Source organism: Castor canadensis, chromosome 8, assembly GCF_047511655.1.
Source record: "Castor canadensis chromosome 8, mCasCan1.hap1v2, whole genome shotgun sequence".
NCBI lineage: Eukaryota > Metazoa > Chordata > Mammalia > Rodentia > Castoridae > Castor > Castor canadensis.
In genome coordinates, this window is record NC_133393.1 from 144,363,152 (window position 1) to 144,387,422 (window position 24,271).

The window sequence follows — 24,271 nt, forward strand, 5'->3', positions numbered from 1 at the left end:
TAAATCCCTTTGCAATGCAGAGGGCCAAAGAACCCATCTGAGACCAAGCTTCATGGGAGATTTCTATGGTGTTAAGCCAAAGTGCAGACGATTCTGATGTTATTTGCTGGATTTGGGTTAGTTAAGGAAATACACAAAGGATGACTTTTCTGTGAGCAATGAAGGCAAGATGTCCTGGAGACTCTGTTTGGAACAGTAAATTCCTACTTTGATGATGATGACAACATTTTACAAAAGAGCATAGAGGTCATCACTAAAGGGGCAGTTTCTCTATCTGGAATAACATAAGGATTTCAGGCTGTGGGGACACATTGTATTCCTTTGCTGCATAATTGACAGATAAGTTTGCAACAAAGTGCTGGAAGCCAGCATGTAATGATGTCATTATTTGATTAATTTTATAAAAGCAAAATTAAAATTTCATGAAATAGTTACAATACTCTCTACTGACACAAGCAGGGACAATGACAATCTACACAACACAGAACTTCCTGGCTAACTGGAACAGAGGACTTAGAAGGGATGGTACATGTAACGGAGATCTACACTTCTCTGTTTTTTATGAAAGGGGTGCCCAAAGCATTCTACTTCACATTTTAAAGAAAGCATATATTTAGTCTGACTTTTCAATGTATAGGTGCTGAATGAGGAAGTAGCACTTTCAGAAAGAGATTTTGGATACAGATAGGGCTTTAGAAAATAAATGTCTGAAATCGTTTCTATTGTTATGGAATTATAAACTAGAACTGATGTTACTTCTCAAACCTTTAGAGAAACAAATATTTTTAACCTTCAAAATGAACTTCCAAATAAAGAATTACAGTGGGATTTAAACATGTTTTTTTAAAAGTATCAAAATCTTAAAAAGTATTTAATAAATTAGCAAACAAAAGGATTATCAAAAAATATTTGAATTTAATAGCTAAATGTTATCAAAATACTTGTATAATTTTTGGATTGAGTTGAAAAACTGAGCATAAAATCTAACAAATATAGCCATTTACCCTTTTAGATCTGCATGTCTTATTACCCTTAATAATCTTTTTTTCAATGACTACCAGGTACTAAACCAACATTTGAAAAATAATGAGCCTTATCCAATAATGCTGCTATGTTAAAAATATTAATACTAGTTGGACTGGTGTCATGGCTCAAGTGTTAGAGAGCCTGCCTATTAGGCACAAGCTCAGAATTCAAATCCCAATACTGGCCCCCAAAATTAATGTGAGTAACATTTTCTTAAGTGTGAAAGGCTTTATTATTACCTAATTAAACTTAAAAGTACTCAAAAAATAAAATGAAGTAAATCTTTCCTGCTTTCTATATTTAATAATGTATTTGTGTATAGTGATAAAAATACATGTGTACTGAAACAGGTCACCTTGGAGATATCTTAGACTGTGATCCACAAATAACGTCTAAACTCCAAAGACCTCACACAGCCTTGATTCTCTGCCTATCTATGTGCCCTACATTTGCTACTTACCTACTTGTTATTTCTGGGATACTGTGATGCATTAGTTCTCTGTGTCCGTTCATGCTATCCCTTTTTTCTAGGAACCCCATTTCTTACCTAGACACTGCACAGTACTGTCCAGATTATGTGGTCATTACCTGCTGGGAGTTCTGTCTCTGCCATTTGACTGTGAGCCTCTTGGAGAGCAGGATTATGGTGAAATTATCTACGTTCTTACCCATGCCCATAACACATAAGCAGCCAGTCTAATTAGCTTGCCAGACTGAAATCTGCTCTGCAGCCCTTTCCTCTACAGTAGTTTGGATCTTCAAATGCTGGATACTCTGCCTGCCTGCCCACTTCATGATAACTGGAAAATTAAAATGTGGTCCCTTGCTTACTTCAGCTGCTCTGCTCACTGCCTGGTCATGCACCTAAGCCTCTAAGACTTATGGTCTTCTCCAGAATCTAGAAAGTAGATCTTCTCATTCTATGTAGACCACCCTTTGCCCAGACTGCTAGTTTTCAGAGTCCCAGTACTAATTCAATGGACCTGAACCTTCCCCAGGGTGGGCTCTCAGTCCATGTCCACAGTCACAATGTATGGTGCTTCCCTATCTCAAAGTCCTGGTCTTCTTCAGAGAGCCTGGATTTATGCAGGGGAGATGTCTTACAGTGAATTTCAAAAAACCTGTTCCATGAGGCATTCTACAATTAAAGGGATCTGTTCTGTGTGTTGCAGATTTCCTACTGCAGGTCTTCTGAGCACTATATTTCATATATAGTAGCTAGATCTCTCTGCTCCCTACCCACACCCAGTTCCTCCCATTTTAAAGAAATCATAGAAATACCTCTTAGAGATGCTGGATCTACACTTGTAAATCCTATACTAGATTAAATTTTTCCAGGTGCATTACTTTGCTTCTAGGAGTCTTGCTGACATTTCCAGGAATAACCACATCTGAGTCACATTGGCTATGTGTAACAAAGCCAATGATGGATAACCTGTATCAAGAAAACCCAAAGGAGATAAGCTCTAAAAATAACCAAATGAGCAAAGTATGCATGGGTGGTGAGGAGAACCAAAGGACTACAGTTTAAATGATCAAAGCCCTGTCTACTTAACCTGCCATTTTCGACAGGACATTAGGGCACATGTTCAGGAATTTGTTCCAGTTGTGCCCCCAACTAGTATTGTTTGGGTCTCTACTTCCCTTATCTGTGAAATGAGAATGTTGGGACAAATGAGTGAGAAGAGCCCTTGCTACCAAGTTTTTACCCACAGCTGACTGAAAACTATTCCAAGAGAGGAAGAACAATACTGATTTATTTATTTATTTTGCAAGAGGACTAACAGGTTCACTCTGTGTCTCACAGCCCTGTCATCACTGCTTTGCGTATTGCTATCCCTCTAAGTCTTTATATGTCCTCTGTAAAGTAAGGGCTTCTTTCCTACTCTATCAGATGAGGGGATGGGATTATGACAGGCTAAAGAACTCAATGACAGCCCCACAACCAGGCCTGAAGTGGGTGCTCTGCAATGTCTGTTTGGTGTGTGAGTGACTCAAAGGTGTGAACCACAGTGCAGCAGAGCCCAAAGCAGCCCAGAGGCTCATATTTAGTCAGGAGGACTCCTTGAGTGTATTCGCTGCCATCCTGTGCACAGAGATCATTAAATAACCTTGAGCTCCTGCACTAAGGTCAAGCAATGACATTAAACAGCACTGGCCTGAACTGTAAGAGGTCTGGTTGGAGGTTGGGGATTCTAGATTTTAAATCTTCTCCCCCAAACCAACTCTTTTTTTCTTCTTCAATCCATTCTAATCCTCCAAAATCAGCCTCACCATTCATCATTCTTATTACGCTCTCCTTGGTTTCTTTTGTCTCATTTTTCACTGCAGTCTGCTTAGCTGTGGCATGTCCAGTATGCTAACAGCAGTGCCTCATCTTCCTCAAAAGGTGTGGAAACTCACATGTCTCTAAGTACCATAAAATGTTTTAAGACTTGGCTTATGGGCTACTTTTTATGCAAATGCTACAAAATCCCTTTAGGAAAACATCACTTTCCTGTGTAGATGGCATGACTGCTCTTACTTTTTCTCTTTCTGTCTTAGGATTTTTCTTTTAGGCCTACTCAGTTCCCAATTTATAAATTGATTGGGGTCTAGAATTCAGCCTCTGAGTCTATTGCTTAAAATTCAAATGCTCCTTCAAGAAGAAGGGTCTTGGTTCTGAATTAGCCCTCAAAATCCAGTTAATCCAAAGGTGGCTCACACAGAACAATCCTATAGCATCATAGCATTACATCTTATGTTTTCCTTGGGAAATGTGTTTTGTTAGAAACTCAGTCCTGGATCAGAGGAAAGAGCTCTGGTCCCAGAGTACTGGAACCTCAGCTCTGCCATATTTCACCGCATGACTCTGGGCAAGTAAATGACTTAATCTATAGGTTCCTTAATTTTCTGACTTACAAAATCACCTTATTTGGCCTCAGTTTTGAACATGCCTGGAACGCCATTCCCACTCAATCTACCTGGCAATCTCCTTACATCTCCTGAGGTCCAGGAGGCACCTGTGACCCCTGACTTCCTCTGCAATGTACGTCCTGTTGACTCTAGAAGGCACTCAGTACATTCTGCACAGATGCTTCTGAAGTGGTAGCCTGGGTCCTGTGGCTTGCCCACTCAGCCTTGGCTTTACTATTTCTAACTCGCATTTAGGCTTCCATTCTTCTGCACCCTGCACATACTCTCAGTTTCAGGGGCACACAGGAGAGGAAGAGTGGTTTAGATAGGACACTTTGGGGCTGAGGAGGGGAATGAAGACAGAATATGAGGAAGGAGTAGGGTTTAGGTGTCAGGAGTTTGGATCCCCACTGGGATCCCCTCCTCTTTTTCTTTCAGCCGCCTCCACTTCCTCACATCATGGCATTTAGCAGGCTGTATCAAAAATTTCTATTTACTCACCAGTTGGCTCTCAACAGATTGTGACTTTACTGGGCATAGGAACGGTGGTTTACTGAGCATGGACCTCCAATGATACCCACAGACTCAGCATGGACCCCTGCTCACATCACAGATTCAGGTCATTACCAACTGTTTCTGGCCAGGGTTTCAATCTATGGTCTGGAAGACAGGAGGACAGAACAGAGTCCCACAGACTCTCTCCCATGCTGCCTTTTCTAAAGGGACACTTTGCTGGTCTCCTAAGTGTTTGCGGTCCTGGTAAAGAGACATAGGATGTTCCTTTTCCCTTTTAGGTTAAGTCAGGGAAGCTGAGTCATGAAGCATTAGAACCAAAGAGATAAAAATGAAGGTCTTTGACATAGCAAAGCTGGAGGTGAAGTCAAGTGCATTTCCAGGAGCACTCAAGGGAGGGCTGAGAATACGGCCAAGAACAATGGCCTCTATTTTAATGAGAACGTAACTGAACCTGGGAGACATTAAGTGATCTATTCAAGTCCCTCAGCTGGTAACAAAGTAGGATCCTCATCAGTACTTACAGACTCACTTGGTTCCACAAGCTCCTACACTTGTGCCTCCTACATGAACTTCCTCTTTGAAGTTCTCTTAACCAACCTCCTCACAATGGTCTCGGCTGATACCCAGGGCAGAAGAGACGCCAAGGCTGGGGAGTTGTCCTCAGAAGGATGTGGAGGGCGTCTGCTCCTATATACTGAGTTCTGCTGTCACCAGAAGCCAGCTGTATTGGCTAGCAAAGGTGTTATTTCTTGTGTTTCTAATGTAATTACTGTTAATGAAACACTCTTTGAATTAATGATATATAAGTGCAAGAAGAATTGTTATTTCTATGAAAGGTGGTTGAGTGCTTTGTAACAACTCCAGGAAAAGAAGCCCTAAAAAGTTTGCTTTTCATTAGGTGTGGATAAGGCAAAGAGTAGAAGAAAGACTGTTCTTGCATGGCTTTGCAAGAGTCCTTAAATTCTATCTCCACTTTTAAGGAAAGAGTTATAATAATCCTAGAAGATGCATAATGAGGGTGGCTTATGCAAGATAATATACTACTCCTCAGCAGCTCAAAGAACCTGGCCTAGAAATGAAAAAGAAAAAATTCAACATTGGTTATGATTCTTGCTTTAACTGACAATCAGCTAACTTGGAATGGGTCCCCATGTCTTGTTGGATAAATTCTTACTTATTCTGAGGTCTCAGGACTGCCCTTTCAAATAAAAGTTAATTTGGCCTTTCACTTTTAAGTCTTTAATCTACTAGGACTGAATTTTGCACATGGTGTGAGTCAGGGAACCTTTTGAATTTTTTTCTTCCATGTGGATAATCTGGTGTCTTGGAACCAGTTCGAGAACACTTAAATCCCTTCTCCAGCGTTCAGCAATGCCACGTTTTCATGTATCAAATTTTCATGGATGTGTGAGTGTTCCTGGGCTACCACTGTTTTGTTAATCATTTGGCTACTAAACTTGTGAGAGGTTTTAATGTGAATGAGCATTTAACTCCTGAATAACTTTCTTACATCTATTTCGGTGATCATATGGTGTTCCTCTTGTAATCCGTTAACGTGCTCATGACACTTGCGTATTTTTTCAATGGTAAATCACCCTTGTCTTTCTTGGAATAAACCAAACTTGGCCATGATACATTATCTATTTTCTACATGGCTGGGTTTGACTTGCTAATATTTTGCTTAAGATTTTTTATATCTATATTCAGGAGTGAAACTGGCCTGCAATTTTCATATAACTCTCCTTGTCTAATTTTGGCATCAAGGATATCCTGGACTAATAGAATTCTTTAAAAGGTATTCCTGTTTTGCTATTCTCTGGAACTGTTCATTTGAAATTGGAAATACCCTTTGAAAAGAAGGTTTAGTGGCTAGAAGACAATCCACATATGTAGTTTCTCACTTCAATTAGTTTTGGTACACTTTATATCTCTAGGAATTTGTCCATTTTGTATACGTTTTTAAATTTATTGACATAATGTTCACAGTATTTGATTAGCTTCTACAATTCTTCTTTATCTATTGGCTTGAAAGCTCCATGAAGCAAGTGTTTGTTTACATTAATCTTTTTTGTGTACTAGAACTCAGAAGACTGACTTGCTCAAAACATTTATGGAGTGAGTCAATGAATCTGAATTTATGCCATATTAATAATTTCTTGATGATTTCTCTTTTTTTTCCTGGATGAGTCCTACCACTGCTTTGCCTATTTTATTGGTCCATTTCAGAGAACTAACTTTTGATTTTATTGAATAATTTATTAATCAATTTCTGCTCTTATCTTCTTTATGTCCTTTTATTCCCTTTGAATTTATTCTAGTGTCTGTAATATATCATCCTAAGTAGTAAACTTGGCATATTAATTTTCTTTTTAATACAAACACTTAATGTTATATATTTTCCTACATGTTTATTCATTCCAGTCATTTTGACATGTACTGTTTTATTTTTATCTAGTCTCTAGGTAGTTATCAGTTTCAATTATGATTTCTGTTTAGAACTATGAAGAAGTTAGAAGTGGTCCTCAATTTTCATCAAATACATGCTTTTTATCATATTGTTATAGCCTTCTAATTTAATTGTACTTTTTTAGGAGCACTATGGTAAAATATGAATCTTTAAAATATACTGAGGTTTGCTTTCTGGTCTGGTACATAGTTATATTTTAATAAATGTTCAGTATGAGCTTGAGAACAAGACCCATTCTCTAATTGTGAAGAATGGGTTCTTTACTTGTCCAATAAATCAAGTGTGTTAACTATGTAGTTCAAATTGCCCATATTTTTATTAATTTTTTTTTGACTATTTGAACTTTTGGTATTTGTAAAGGATATATTAAAATATTCCATTATGATAGTAGAGTCATCCATTTCTTTTCTTTGCCATTCTAGTGAGCTTTGAATATGTGGATAAAATATTAAAATATATATAAATATGTATATGTCTCCATGTGCATATATTTAAATAAAGATGCTTGTGATATAGCATGAGATGTATAAAAGATTACAATTCTTGTATCTTCCCAGTAAACTCTTTAAGTTGTGACCATCTCTTTCCTTCCTAATGTTTTATATGCCATCACTATAGTCATCATAGCTTTCTTTGGGACATTTCCTTGAAAATCTTTTTTCCATACTTTTACTGTCATCAAAGATTGACAGTTGCAACTGGTTACATATGTTTCATGTAAACAGCATATGCTGGATATAGTTTCCCATGTTTAATTTGAAAATCTGACTTTTCATTACCAACATTAGTTTACATTTATTTGATTATTGATATAATTGGAGTTATTTCTAGCAAGTAGATTTCTTGCTATTTCCCCCACTGTCTCTATTTCTATGCTTTTATTGTCTTTCTTTTCTTTTAAATGGTTATGCTATGAATACCATGCCTACCTTTAAACCACACTCTTAGTCACCAGGGATCAGCAGATCACCCCCAGGGTAAATGCCTTCTTTAGCTGCTCTCTGCTGACCTTTCTGGATTCACAAATTACCACTGTTTCTGGTCTCTACAGTCCTTACTTACTTTATGGACAGATCAACTACGCTTTCAAAATATTGTAAAAAGAGTTTTTCAGATGTTTTTTACAGGGCTGGCTTTATTTTCTTCCCCTCCAAACTTCATAGTTTACAATTTTCTTAGAAATATTGTCTCTTTTACCTATTTTCCTTATGTCTAACAAGCACATGAAATACACATAAGTGTTTCATAAGTGTTGAAAGAATGAATGATATAGATATTTCTGCTTCAAATACTTCCTAATATTTTGCAATGAACTTGTAGTATAGTGAAAAATAAAATAAGACAAACAGAATCAAAACCTTCTCTTTCTTTTTGACTCTGTGATGTCACTCCTGGGAAGGGAAGGTACAAAAATATTTTGAAAGGATGACAGAGATATTTTGGAAAAAGACATTTGTTACAACACAGTTTGTACTAGTGAACATTTACCGAGGTTAAGGGAATGATGGGTAAGCAATGGATTATTAGGCAATCGGTGGATATGACATTTACTAATGAAATGTGGCTGACCCAGAAAGTGCTTATGATATAAAACAAATGAAAAGCAGAAAACAGAATTCAATGCGCATTAAGACTACAAATAAGACATAGGATGCACATGTGGACATGGACCAGAAGCCAACTGGCAACGGCTGGTTTTTATGAAAGCAAGGCTTAAGAGCTGTGTCCTTTAAAAAAATTTGCAATTATTGCTTCTGTAGTGTCATATGGGTAATGAATAAAAGTTTTAAAGGAAATAAACTCTCTAGGGATGCATGCATTTAATCCTTTCCTGACATAACCTCAGAGGCAAAGGCACTGGCGTTAGACAGGACTATGTTCAAATTTGTGTCTCATCGCTTAATTGCTGTAGCAAATTCTTCTCTTGTCCCCTTGTAGCTAGGGGATTCTTACACGTTCCTAACACTGGGAGTAGACTTATGATTACTTTGACCAGTTGATCATTAGTAGCAGTGACTCAAGGTTTCCTTTTGTGTACCAGGGTTTTCTCTTCCACTTCTACCTTCCCAGAACATAGCCTGCCAAGCCTGCTGATGGTACAGAGGGGGCAATGGAGAACAGCTCAGTTGCCTCAGCCACCAACCACCCAAACTGAAACTGACCATGGCCACTTGGCTAAACCAGAGAAAATGAGAGAACTGTCCAGTGTGTAGGCTTATCAACTAAGTAAGTGCCTGTGATCTGAGCCACAATTAAAATAGTTTGTTATGCAGGGTTATCTATAGGAGAACATAATGGATACACTCTGGCTTCATCTTTTTCCAGCCAGGTCCTACCACAGTGTTTGGTACCTACAGAGCCATGATAAAGGCTTTCCTGTCATTGTCCTTTGGGAGGTAGACTGAGACATTTACCCTTGCATTCTCTGCTCTGACTTCCCATACCTATGCTTGCAACTGTTATGCCTTTATCCCTATTTCCTTATACGTTTCTCTCCTCCTCTAAGCCATGAGTGACTTGTAAGTAGGAAGTTGTTCACATACATATCTACACCACCTGGCACAGGTCCATCAATGTTTTCACGTGAGGTAAATGAATGGATGTGGAGAGCTGACATGAACCAAAACAGCTGGCAGCAGATGGCAAGAAGAATAACCACACAGCTGGTTCTTACTCAAGGATTTTTTTTTTTTCCTTTCTAGAAAGCCTAAACAAGAGCATGGCATACGCATATACACAAAAAACCCAGAGAGGAAAAGCATATTCTTTTTGCTTTTCTGTGGCCTTATCTTTCACCACACTGCACACATGCTCACAGACATCTGTTCCCCGACAGGTCCCCCAGACCTGGCTTTCCTCTGCTCACTGTGGGGCCCTTGCCCCACCTCTGAAGATGTGACCCATGTCCCAAGCATGGCCCATCTTGACCCACCTTTAGATCAGACACGTCTCTGTAGCACTGCTCAGATCGGGTGTGGTCCGACAGCTGCACGTTCCAAAAGCAGGGGAGCTGATACACAAGGAAGGGATTTTGTTTGATGACAGCATTGAAGATATCCTGGAGGATGAAAACCAGACACAGTCAGGGTGGTCGGTGGGTTCGACTTACAGTTTTGATTCTCATGGGGGAGGGCATTTCTTAAGCATCTTGTGGTAGGTGCAGGCAAGCTTGCTCTGTGGGCATTTCTCTTGCCTGTTATCTACAAGAACAGAGCAATAATGTTTGGACAGAGACAGGAGAATGCTCCAGACTGACTTGGTGCTCATGAGTGCTGCTGGTCACATAAAGCATCCCCTAGAGAGCTGGGAGCAACTTTCCTGTGCTCACGGGCATATAATAAATAAAGTATCTTTTCCTCCCCTCATCCCATACTATCCAGGAGCCCTATGTTACCCATCCCGAGCCTCCTGAATGATGACAAGTGGCTCAACTCATCCAAAGGGTTGAGACAAATTACAGTTCGTCCCTCCCAGTAGCTCTTTCCTGGGGCTTTTGGTGGGCTCGGTGATGGATGTTGCTTGAATTCCTGCAGGCCATGGCATCCAGAGTACACACTCCATATTTTGAAAATCCAACTCTGACTTGTCTGGAAGGTTTCTCCTCTTTTGGGTTCTTCTCCAAACTCTCACACAGGGTCGTACTTATCAACTAGCTGCTGACAGGTGGTGCCGGGGGTGAATTATGGGCCTTTCTGGCAGAAGATGAGTGAACAAACTATCCTCACTGGATATGGACATACAATTGCTAGCTTTTGGGGATACACTCAAGTCATTGTGACCTGACTTAAAATATGAGGATGGCAGACAAGTTTCCCTTCAGGTTTAAGATAGCACCTGAGTCATTTGTTTTTATTTAACTCATTCATGATGCTGAATCTCACTGTGTAGAAAAGAAAATCAGTTTCTGGCTCCTTGGGAAACAGTGAATAGTAATGCTAAAAAAACATAGTGAAGTAACCCTGCAGAATTTCTTATTTCCTCTGCATTAGAAAACTTTGTAGGAATTTGACAAAGAAGGCAATTGAATGCTGAACAAAAAATGTGGCAAGTAAGTTCCCTCATTCTATGAAAAGGCAAGGACCAAATGCAGAAAACCCAGAAAAATCATCTTCACATCTCAAGATAGCCACCAATACTACAGCAAAATGAAATCTCAGTGAGTGATCCTGGTAGGTTCAAGGTCAAAGATGGCAGCCCTGGCCTTTCCAGGGCATCCAATGAGAAGTGGGTTTTTGATGAATATTTGTTAAGAGTTTGGTGACGTTCAAGGTGTTTGTCAGACTTCCTGAGTAAAAGGAAGGTTTCCGGAGTCAAGAGGTTTTCCTTTTTACTTCAATGTAATTGCATTGAGCTTCAGGGTCACTGGTATAAGGTCTTAGAATGAGGCTTGGCTGTAATGTCACACTCTGTTTGCCAAAGAGGCAACTGAAATCTTGTTTGGGAAATACACTGGCTTTCTGGGTCCTCAGGGAGTAGGTGCTTCCACACTGCAATAAAGATGGTGGCCTCTGAACACAGCAGACTGCCATCCACTTACATTTCTGTTTCAATAAACTATGAGCTCTGAGGTCAAGGATGGTGTCCTTCATTTATCTATGTCATCCTTCTTCTACGTGGCTCTGTTGTATATGGTGCTTAGTGGAAATCTGCTGAATGAGCAGATGAATGAACAAGAGGATGAACAAGTGAGCAGAGCTCTTAGCTTAGCCCAGCAAGTGTGGGAGGCAGCTAAATCCAACTATGTAGAGTCACACAATAGGTAGAAAAGTAATTCAGACTTATCTGCTTTCAGGTTTCCTTGAGGAACACACCAATTGCTATAGTGTGGATCTGGAATAGCCCCCAAACACCTATATGTTAAAAATTTGATCCTCCTTTTTTTTCTATTGGAGGTGTGGAATTTCTTTTTTTGTCTGTACTGGAGTTTAAACTTAGGATCTTGCTGTAGCTTAAGCCACACTTTCAGCCCCTTTCTACTTTAGTTATTTTTAGATAGGGTATTGTGATCTCATCTGGGGCCAGCCTTAGACCCAGGTTCTTTTACCTATGCCAGCTGGGATTATAGGCGTATTGATACCTAGGCCATCATGCTCAGCTCCTAAGGTGGTGAAACTTCTCTAGTGGAGGATCCTCAGGTCATAGGGGATGTGCCCTTGAGGAGGACTGTGGCAACCAAGTTTATTCTTCCTCTCTTTTGTGTCCTAACCATGAGGTGAGTACTTCGGCTTTTCTGTGTGTTCTTGCATGATGTTTTTGCCTTGCTGCAGGTCCAATAACAACAGGACCAACTGACCATGGACTGAAACCTCCAAAACTATGAGTCAAAATAAACCTTTTTGGCCTAATCCCGGCACTCAGGAGGCAGAGGCAGGAGGACTGCAAGTTTGAGGCTAGCCTGGGCTACATAGTGTCTTGAAACAACACAATAAACAAAAACAAAAATCCTTTTCTCCTTCTACTTTGATTGCCTCTGGTATTTGTGGTAGTGACAACACACTATGTGCTAACACAAGGGCACTCAGGCTACTCACCTGGTCAGCCAAGGATGTAGACAGCATACCCATGAGCTCTCTTTCTGCTGTCAGCCTCCACATCTGCTCCCATTTCATCTTCCGCAGCTTATCCAGAAGCAGTAGAATCACCCCTGGGCAACAGGATAGGACAGAGGACAGAGGAGCAAAAGCCAACAGTGAGACACAGTCAGGCACACCTCTGCAATACAGCGCAGTCTCTTGGGAGCAGTGTGGGCACAGAGGAGGCCTAATCATGGTGACAGGTAAGTTTTCCCTCCAAAATCTCAGCCAGTGGGGCTTTACCATGTGGGGCATATAGTTTGGAGATGAACACACCCTGGGTTCAATCCTAGGCTCAGCCAGGTATTCAGTGTGAGACTATATCAAGCCTCTGAAACATCCTCACCTTGGTATGAGAAAGTAGCACAAACCCTTAAGGGTTATTGCAAAGATTAAGTGAGATGAGCACACTTGCTCATCAGAAAGCTCTGGAAATGGATGGTGGTGATGGTAGCACAGTGTGAATGGACTTAAGGCCAATGCACTGTATAGGTAAACGTGGTTACAAAGGAAATTCATGTTAGGTTTATTTTATTATAACAATAACAGAATAATAAACACACTAGCTATGCCCGGCATTAGGGTCTCTCCTGTTTTTCTCTAGAGATACGGCACCCTTACTTTAGCTGATACCTGGTACTTATACAATGTTTATCATTTATCTTTAAAGATTAAAAAGTAGCTCTTCCATGATTTTGCTGCTTACATCATTCCTGGTTGCTTGACAATTACTGAGCAGTCACGTGGGCCTGCCTCAGTGTTTCTGACTTCAAGAGGGTTCACTGACAATCAGCACATAGCTTAATCCCCAGGAAGGCAGGGGTAATAATGCATCTTTCAACACAAACTCCAAGCTTTTGAGTTTGTAAGAAACTAATAAGAAGTGTTTGTTTCTTCTTCCTTGTCCCTTTCTTTTTACAGTTACTTTTTTGTGGGGAAGGACCAGAGTGAATAGTTCATGTTACAGGGAGACTATGCCCACTGTTTATCCTTTTATATTATTAAAAATGTTAAGACAACTAAGTATCCACAAAATATCAGTTACAATTAAAAAGGTAGAGTGCAATTTACTTCAGCTGAGTGACTTAGAAACAGTTGTCTACAACAAGGCCAGTCCAAGGGTGGCCCAGGACTCAGAACATGAAAAGCGAAGAGCATTTTCCTGCAGGCCACAGCATCAATATGGAGGATGGAATTGTTACACCCATGGGGCTCCAAATCAGTCCTTGTCAGAATGCTTGGCTCAGCAGAATGGTCATGGGAGGAAACTCTGGACAGTTAAAAATGATCTTAGTTGGTATCTAGTACACATACTTCTAAGATTCTAGCAATGAAAGTGATTCCCCAAACGAGACATAAATATAGACTCTAATAAGACTTCTTCTTTTTCTAGTGGCATGCATTTGGACAAAGTATATTCACCACTGAGAAGGGTGTTTGGTCAGATGAGTTGAAATAAAATGTATATACGGCTATGGGAAGAATGGGAGAATAGACAGAGATCTGAATTTGTAAGTCAGTGGGTGAATTATGTCTATTGCAAATCTCCTTTATGCTTTGTTGGGTTTTTTTTCCACATGCCATTTTCTTTAATGACCCCAAATCTTTATAAAGTAGATTTTGCCATCCTATTTTATCAGGAAGGAAATGAAGTAGCTAACTTAAGACACTTGTCCCTTTTACAGTTCAAAAAGCAGCTGGACCAGATCCAAACTCAGATGTGCCTAATTTCAAAGCCAGTGTTTCTTTTGCTACTCCAGAGTCCCAACAGTGTCACTGTGCAGCCCTGGGGCTCTGGTCAGGATTTCTTTTTTGATTTAGTTTCTACAGTGTAACAGAAGGAAAATGATACTTGTACCCCACAACTCAGAAAACTGTCATGTTGCCTTGTGTTAGGCTGATAACAATCAACCACCAGCTGTCCTGGGAAAAAAAAAACTAAACAACTTGATTGGTAGCCTTTGCCAATTTCCATGGTGTGAATACTCCCACTTTGGGTCATTTCAAACCAGCACTGTGATGTCCTTGAACACGAAGTGGAAAAGAAGTGCGGAGTTCTCTCTCCTGAGCCTCACAAGCTCCAGCACACCACTGCAATCATTCCCCAAACAGACACAGTTTAAGAAACAGTAAACTTGATCACAAACATATTATTTGATTGCTTCTTTTAGGGAGTGAGGAAAGAAATACAAGTTACAATGTAAGAGAATATAGTGATGTAAGTCACTGGTGATTGATTAAAAAATAGATTCTAGTTCAATGTGTGGAAGAGAATTTGATTAAATCTTGTTGCAAAAACTAATTCAAATTAGGCTGGATTGATACTCCAATATACAGAAAAATGGGGGAGGAGGGTAAAAGCTATAAATACTGATGAAAGATTTGAATGTACATTCTGAAGCCTCTACAGAAGTCCGGGGTAGATCTATTAGTCTCTGAAGACTAAGCTGAGAATTGATGCTTTTAAATGGTGCAAAGGGTGGCAGGTGCAATTCAGCACTGCTTGCCAGGCTACCTGAAAAAGGGGTGGGGTCCAGCACCTAGGACTAAATGCAGAAATGGGAGACCATTTCCCCAATTACCCAGCCTTCAATTTCATGTGGTTAATTTTTAAAATTATGAATTATTTTGACAAGAAGTAGAGAAACTAATGTAAAAAATACCCACCACCCAGATACAATAAAATGCCACATTCGCTATTAAAAAAGCAGAGTAATCAAAAGATTGTCTCTTTCTACTACCAATCTTCCTTAGAGGCAACCAGTATCCTGTGGTGGTGTGTTTCATGTTTATATGTGGGTTTAGAGTCTTCTTCTCTCTCTACATATGACAGCAAGCAATATTTGGTGTTTTTAGTGTATTTCATATTCCCTATTGTAAATTGCCTTTCCACACACTGTTATGGCTATATGATTTAATCAGGTTAGTATTTCAACATTTACTTGTTGTCATTTCTTTGTTCACTTTATAAATATACCATAGTTTACTTATGTATTCCCCTACTGAAGGACGTGTTTTGGTTATATCCTGTGCCTTTGCTATTAAAATCAGTGCTGGAGTACATATCCACATGCCAGTTCACGGCTTGTTGGGCACACTCATGGAAGCTTTGCTCCTGAATTTCCTCCAAAGTTGTATGACGATTTCAGTCCTGACGGCGTGACTTGTCTTGAAACATTTCCAACCACTCATCTTCCTTCTGTCTTAGAGTCAAGCCGTTACTGAGACTCACAGATTCTACACTTACAATGCTTTTACCCCACTTCTTTTATTATTCATTATTTATTTATTATGTATCTACTAAGTGCATACTAACAGAAATACACTTGTACTTGTTTTTCTTTCATACTTGCCCCAATTTCCTGAGCTTTATTCAAAATATTTCAGCATATGCTTACTGGAGGGCAACATTCAATCTTTGCCAGGCCTTTTGTAGGAACACCAAGATAAGTGAATCCATAAGATACTCATATCATCATAATTGCATGTGATGAGTGCAAATGCTAAAAGTATGTGCTATAACGAATAGTACTCAGAGGTGGGAGGCTGAGGTCAGCCTGGGCTGCATTTGGTTAGACAGATTGTGTGTGTGGGTATGGGTGGCAGGGCGGGTATTTGAGGAAACAATATCGATAAAAGCATAGAGGGAGGAGACAGCCAGTGTGGCAAGGCTGGGAGATACAAAGAGTGTACTGGCAAGATGGTTTATGTAGAATGCTTTGGGGCTGATGCCGAGATGTGACCCTGAACAGGTGAGCAGGGAATAGATCAGGAAGGCTCCTGAATCTATGCCAAACAGGTGCTATACCACCATTTTCAAGTCATTACCTGCATAGAAAAGGATATTTTCATAACCCATTGGGTGGCTTATGGCTAGAAGACTCACCTACGGATTTCCAGCTGCCCAAGACACCACCCAGGTAACCCACAGCTGAGGGAATAAATATTTTGTCACATGTTCTCACCCGCGCCCCCTCCCTGTGTGGCACACTGGTTGGGAAACCCTGCTGAGGACTCCTGGGAGCTAGTGAAGGATTCTGAGTGAGGGAGTGACCATGACTGAATGTGCTTTAGAAAAGCCAACATTTAATGTTGCTTTATCATGTCATTCCATAAGATCAACACCCTCTATTAACTCAGGATGTTCTAAAAAAAGGAACCATAACCCCTTGGTCATAAGCAGACCCATCTAAGTCATGCCACAGGTTCATTTTCTTCCCTCTTACTGGGTTATTCCATCCAGCAGAACTGACACAATGACCTTCAATCCCTTGACCCTCCGTTTCTGTACATGGGATGAGCCAACCCTCAGGTGGTTTTCTCCTTGGAATTCCAGGAAACTTAATAAATATACAACCCTCTGTTCTTCATTTCAGCCAAGAATCAGGATCCCAAACACACAAAAACTATTCACAAACAAAAATATCACCACCTGATGAATTTCAGTGTCCTGAGTCTCCTCTGATAGCACCAAGTTTTCGAAAGGAGGCAGGTCAGATACAATTAAGGCTTTTGGACAGATGTGGAAACAGAGGTGTTGGGAAAGGGAGGTGACACTTCCAATGTCACAGTACTGTGATGCTTCCTTCCACCTACCTAGGCAAGTGTGCTTAAGATGGATATATCTTAAGCATCAGCATCATGAAGACTTTTGCCCTGCGCCACCAGGGCCCAGGGACAGTTTTTCCTTTTGTCTTGAAGTTTTGAAAGACTGTGATTCCTACTAACCATGAATAATACATGTTTACTTGTCCCACACAGGTTCATGGGACTCAGGGTTTCCAAACCCCGCAAGCTGCCCTTGACCTGACAACTGACTACTGGGAACACTGCCTAGTCTTTAATCATGGGCCTGTATTCAGAAATTATTTCTTCTATAATTCATTTAAGAGATACTTTGCTGAGCACCTCCTGTGGTTTTTTCCACTGGGTTAAATGGGGGCTTGGTGCTTTGTAAAACGCAGTCCGTGTTCTTAGGGAGCAAAGCCTAATAGGGAAGGCAGATAGGTAATTAAGAAAATGCAGAGCACTGTGATCCACGGGAGGTGGAAGAAGTATGGAAGCTGGGGAAAAGGGAAAACGACTGTGGTTGGGAAGCATTAAGGAGAAGCTTCCTGAAGTAATGGCTGTCCACACTGAAATCTAAAGGATGATGAGGAATATTTATGTGAAAGAAGGAAGCATGAAGGTCAAAGCAGACAGGCCTCTTCCTCAGGCCAGTGGCTTTGCTGGAATGGGCTGCTGAATGTCTCTCAGGCAGCAAATATTTCCCACTGCACTGAAACAGGAGATCTTAAGAGGTATTAGTCCATTTCCCCCTCTTAAAAGAAGGCTGCACAGAGTTATCTAGCACCAGGGAAACATTTGTCTGTTCATAAATCTACCTGTGGCTACTATCAGCCACAAGTTATTCATATGATAAATATCCTCACAGACTCAGACTGATGCAGCAGGAGTTCCAGGAACACAGGGGCTGTGGAGCTACCCAGGAAACGGAAGCTGAACTTAAAGAAATAGCTGCAGCATCTTGGAAAACTGAGCCCTGAAAAAAGCTACTGTGATCCCAATGCTTTACTGTAATGGGGTAGATCTCACATTAACTGCAAGATGATTCTAAGGACTGAAAAACTGTATCTTTAAAAGTATCTGGTGTTAGTAGGAACAGTATCCATTAATGCTGAATTCAGAAATACTCAATAATTAATGTTCAAATGTAGTAATTCATTTACTAATCTGAATTCACTGATCATTTTAAAAATCTTCAAAAAAATCTCCCTTTACAATGTACTGGACACTTGAAATATCTGCAATATTTTGGCATATTCCCAGGCCTATATCCCTCTCAGTTTTTGGACAATAGTCAGTTAACTGTATCATAACCGGAATGATTAGGAGATCCCTTGGGGTTATGCCAAGTGACAGCTAAGAGATGCATCCACAGAAAGGAAAATCCACCACATGGGAAATTATGAGCACAGATTATGTTCTTAGGCAGCTAAGGAGTCTGCTTAGGATGTGAAATATAATCAGATGGACAGAAGCTTAAAAGAGAATCAGTCTGTTTCTTCAAAGGTTAGAAATTTGCGCCAGGTGGTAAAAGAGCTGGAAAACAGCTTTTCTAAGAGAAATAGGACTGTAAATAACTAAAAAAACCCTAAATAATTAAAAACTGCTGAAAAACAATGTTTCTAAGAGAAACATAACCCCAACTATTTATTGACCTCACTCCTATGGTGCTGAGGAGATACCCTAATTTAATGATTGGCTTTCGAAGTATGAAGGAGTACATGAAAGCTTGATAAATAACAGTTACAGAAAGTATACATTTCCTTATTAAGGTACCTAATTACTATTCACTGAACATGCATAATTCCCACTAAAATTAATATAAATTATGGTCATGCACACAAACTGGGGACAAGCTTTTTAAATGAACAATGGTTAAAATAAGGAAAACAGTCCCATCTGAAATTGGACCTTTTCAACATAGACTTGGCTTTGAAATGCATGCCCAAGTCAGATGTCGATCCTGCTTTTCTGTTGTCAGGAGGAAGATGGTGCCAAAAAGCTTGACTTTGGTCTTTGTCTGGCACTTGCTGCTGCCTCATTTGCCCATTTGTAGACTTGTCGCTGAGACTGGGACCATGAAATCTGCCCTTTGCCCTGGAGTACTCTGCACAGAGACTCAGGGCCTTGGTGGGGCTGGCTGGGTTGTGTGGGGCCAGCAGGGCTTTACCTACAGCTGTCGTGCCCAGAGCATAAGAGACCAATAGGAAATAAATAAATGAATAAATAAATTAAAAATCAAAGGCTTCTCCTGTGAACATCTGGTCCAGGGTAGACTTTCATCTGCGGATCAGAGAACAATGTTTCTCCTTCCCAGATGGAATATGGAGAAATAGCTTGATAGCCAAGATGGCAGGGAAGGCAAGGTGTTGTCCATGCAGAGAACAGACAGAAGAGTGCTTTAAAGATTGTTTTTATATGAGCCAAACAATGACTTTTGTTAGTGCAATTGTAAACTATGGCAGTGGTGATTATGCCTGCCATCTACCAAGTGACTGCTGTCTACTGGAGACTGTCTTTTTCAACCATGCCATGTTGCTTCCTGGGAGCATGTGTGTCTTCAAATGAGCATGTCTGTGACCACACCCATGACTAAGTAGGGAAGACCAAGTTTAATCAGTGGCCCAAATCCATAACAAAGCAGCAGCTCCTAAAGGAAGAGCCAGTCCAAGTTAGAAGGACTGGAGCAGATGCTAGGCTATGACCTGACTTATAAACCTGGGAGGATGCCAAGCATGAGTAAGTCCAGAGATAGTAGGACTTCCTTGTGGACAGTCCTGTGTGAAGATGAAACAGCATGTTGAGGTTAGGCCTGACCTTATATAAGTGATCATGGTAACTGGCTGGTGCTCAGAAATATTTAAACCAGGACAGTGTTTCAGAGCTAACCCATGTCAACTACTTCTGCATGTTGGGTAGAGTCTCTTTCTTCTGTGTCTGAGTCTGCTCCCCAGAGTTCTCAGCATCGGTAGGATGCCTGCCAAGGCCAGGGGACCACTGTAAAATTTACTCATTAAGAGGAATGCCTTAAATTGCAGTCTGAAAACCTGGTTAAGAAGAAGTTCTGGAAATGTTATCATTCGCAGGTAAATGGATGGAATTGGAGAACATCATTCTGAGTGAGGTTAGCCTGGCCCAAAAGACCAAAAATCGTATGTTCTCCCTCATATGCGGACATTAGATCAAGGGCAAACGCAACAAGGGGATTGGACTTTGAGCACATGATAAAGCGAGAGCACACAAGGAAGGTGTGAGGATAGGTAAGACACCCAAAAAACTAGATAGCATTTGTTGCTATCAACGCAGAGAAACCAAAGCAGATGCTTTAAAGCAACTGAGGCCAATAAGAGAAGGGGACCAGGAACTAGAGAAAAGGTTAGATTAAAAAGAATTAACCTAGAAGGTAACACACATGCACAGGAAATCAATGTGAGTCAACTCCCTGTATAGCTATCTTTATCTCAACTAGCAAAAACCCTTGTTCCTTCCTATTATTGCTTATACTCTCTCTTCAACAAAATTAGAGATAAGGGCAAAATAGTTTCTGCCAGGTAGCAAGGGGTAAGGGGGGTAACGGAGGGGGCAAGGGGAAGGGGGGAGAAATGACCCAAACATTGTATGCACATATGAATAAAATAAAAATTAAAAAAAGGAGTTCTGCCACTATTTTCTTGCTCTCTCTCCTCTCTCCCTTCCTCTTCTCCTCCCTCTCTTTCCTTCCTTCCCCCTTTGTTCCCATTCTTTGCAGCCTGCTTTCATCCTTTAGCCAAATGAGTCTGGTTAGGACTGGTTTGGTTGATTCAGACCACAAGCTCCCTTGATTCCAGGGGAGAAACCAAGTCCAAAGCGGCTACATGACTCCAACAGACCAGGTTCAAAGCAGGCTTTGGATTAAACCTTTTTTTTTTTTCTTGTTAATCTAAAGTCTGTTTTCCACAGAGTAGAATGCTGTAGGATTCCGTAGCATTCTGTAGGATGCTAGTAAGTGTTATGGGATGCATGGTTAAATAACTTTAATAAGTTTAGGACATGGTGGGAAAAGTCAAACAGTATTTCACGTAACAGTGTGAATGTTGAGTCTCCAAGGTGGTTATTTATCAGGGAACTGGAAGGAGATTGCTTCTGCATTCACTTTGAGTCCTTCCTGGCTTCTGTCTGCATTTCCTCAGCTCCCTATCTGTCTTGCAAGGCCACTACCTGAAGATGAAGATGAATCCTCCAGTGGCTCTTGAGGTTTTGCTGGTCAGAGCCAGGGAAAACATAAGTGGGCACTGAGCAAGTTTTTCTGTAGGAAGCTCTAGGGAATGCATGGGCTTCCATCCTGGAAATGCTTATGAAAATGAGCCTCACAGTCATGACTTTCTTCCTTCTGCTTTGAAGCACTAGAGAGCCCTTTACATGCATGACCCAATACATAAGTGAGTTTTATTAAAAATTACTTAATTTAAAATCTCCTGCTGATTTCACCTGGGACTTACTTTTGATCATATAAATTAAAAGGTTCTGTAGTATCTACTTTTGCTTTTTAAAATTTTTCCTTCTCAAAAGCTCTTTGAGAAACACACACACATAGCGAGAGAGAGAGAGAGAGAGAGAGAGAGAGAGAGAGAGAGAGAGAGCGCGCGTGAGAGAGAGAAAGAGAGTATGTGTGAGAATTCTTCTGCCTGAAACCTTCTGTTGATTTTGCTGTTTTGGAAGTGTGGATGGGTAGGGTACAAAGGGATGCTCAATTCTTATAAAAGTCTAGTGATCATCTGCTCACTCATTCATTCATTCAACAACCACTGATTGAGCAGCTTCTACATGCCAGGCCCACTGAGGCAAAGAACACAATGGTTCCTGCTCTCAAAACTTTGAAAGCACTCTGGGTGTTGAGAGAGAGTGCTAAGGTTTGGGTCTGCATTGACCCCCTAAAGGCCCAATGTGGAAAGGCTTGGTCCCAGCTTGGCACTAGTGGGAGGTGGTGAAACCTTAAGGTAGAGACTGTGGGAGGTCTTTAGGTCATTGGAGAAGTATCTTTTGTGGATCCCTTGGCCCCATTCTTGCTCTCATCTGCCTGCAAGCCATGAGGAAGTTCTGCTCTGTCACAGGCTCCTGCCATAACATGCTGCCCCTCCACAACCCTCAAAGTCATGGGGCGAAACTGTAAGGCAAAATAAACCTTTTCTCTTTATAAGTTGATTATACAGAAGTATTTGCTACAGTATGGAAAAAGCTGAGTAACACAGAAAGGGAGTTATACTCTAGGCAGGCACAATGGCTTCCCATTGAGTCTGTGTTTGGAACTCATGTCACGGTGAATGGCTCTTTAAGAAAACAGCTCTCCCTCTTCATCTTACTAGATGGAGCTCATTTGGGAAGAACTGTAACAAGACTAGGAACATAAAGAGATTTGCAGAGGACCATTTTTCATTTTGCTTTTATCAGCAAACTTTTTTTTTTTTGGTGGTGGTGGTGGTGGGACTGGAGTTTGAACTCAGTGTCTTGCACTTGCTAGGCAGATGCTCTACCACTTGAGCCATGCCCCCAGTCCTTTTTTGCTTCAGTTATTTTTCAAGATATAGTCCTACATTTTTCCTGCGGGCAGTCTCAGACTGTGATTTACCTATTATGGCCTCCTGGACAACTGGGATTACAGATGCATCACTCACTACACTAGGCTTATTTGTTGAGATGGGATTTCACTAACTTTTCCCCTGGGCTGACTTTAAACTAGAATGCTCCTGATCTCTGCCTCTTGAATAGCTAGGATCACAGGCATGGGCTAACACCCAGCAAATTTTTTATTGAATAATAAAATGTATTCAGAAAACTACAGAGATCATACTATATCACTTTAAGAATTTTCACAAAGTAAATTTCCCATTGTAACTAAAACCCAGACCAAGAAAGCAAACATCACTAACAGATCAGAATCCTTCTCACAGCCACACCCCTCATTGTCCTGTCATTATCCCCACTGCTTACACCATGGCTTATCCATTTCTGAATTTTATGTAAATTGAATCATATAGCAAAGTGCCCTTTTTATGACTGGTCTTTTTGGCTCAATATTGTTGTTTGTGAAATCCATCCATATTATTGCATAGTTGGAGTCTGTCCATGATAGTGTTGTATAATAATCTGCAATAGGACAATATTTTATTCTGTTCATCCATTATATTGCTGATGGACATCTGGGTTGTTTCTGGTTTTGAAAGCAATTATGAACATTTTAGAATGTGTCTTCTAGTGTCCTCAGAGGGTACAGAAGTGGAGTTTCAGTCACTGGTATGCCTATGCTCAGCTTCAGTGGATAGTACAAAGTGGTTCTTCCTAATTACACCCATACCATTTGCGTATGAGAGTTCCCAGTGTTCTGTATTCCTGCTAATTACTGGCATTCTTTGGCCTTTTGCATTTTAGACCTTATGGCTTATACTTTGTGTAATAAATAATTGTGTTGTTGATTTTTATTTGCCTTTCTTAATGACTAGTAAAGCTTACCACCTTTTCACATGTGAACTGCCCATTTGGGTATCCTCTTTCGGGAAGAACCTGTTTATGTCTTTTGCTCATTTTTCTATTGGGTTGTCTGCTTCATTCTTACTGGTTTATAGGAGTTCTTCATCTATTTCTCTGCCCACTTTCAAAATAAGGTGGCACCCAAGGCCAACTGGAGGCAAATGACTTTCTGGTTCTGTATATCCAATGATGCACCAACTCAGACCTGATTCTCGGGTAGGAGGTGATTGCCACACACTTTGCTAGTCTTTTTTGGAATCACAGAGTATTAAGCTAGGAGAAAGGAGGTTATGAAATCCATGCCTCACCACATCCCCATTTCCCTGAGAAAACTGAGGCTCAGAAAGGCTAAGTGGATGGCTCAAAGAAAAAAAGTTGATGCATAGTAAAAAAGGCCAAAGACTTATATCCTAAGACCTTCGTCCTCTTTCCTTCTGTCTCATTCCTCTTTTTCCTCCAAGTCTCTACCATCCTCTATCAGTGTAAACTCATCTTAGTCCTTTTAGACTCATTTTCCAAACAAAAGGGATAATATCTGGTTAACTCTGCAGACCCAGATATATTCTACAACTAGCTTCTGTTAGCCAGGGAGTGCCTTGCAAACAAAAAAAGTTGACGAAAAGTGTTTTTATAGATTGAATAGCGTCCCACCAAAAGATATGTTCAGGTCCTAACCTCAGTACCTATAAATGTGACTTTAATTGGGAAATAAGGTCTTTGTAGA

The 24,271-nt window shown here is 40.5% G+C and overlaps 1 protein-coding gene across 8 annotated transcripts in view; it reads right to left on the reverse strand.

Moving 5' to 3' along the window:
- The window catches only part of Large1 (LARGE xylosyl- and glucuronyltransferase 1), a 502,729-nt gene that overhangs the window by 61,244 nt on the left and 417,214 nt on the right, over positions 1–24,271 (reverse strand). For all 8 annotated transcript variants that reach the window (XM_074084325.1, XM_074084329.1, XM_074084326.1 and 5 more), the window contains 2 exons: positions 12,436–12,548; positions 9,837–9,962 (listed from right to left, as the gene is read on the reverse strand). In XM_074084325.1, the coding sequence (XP_073940426.1) occupies positions 9,837–9,962; positions 12,436–12,548 (239 nt within the window). The remainder of the gene's footprint in view (positions 1–9,836; positions 9,963–12,435; positions 12,549–24,271) is intronic.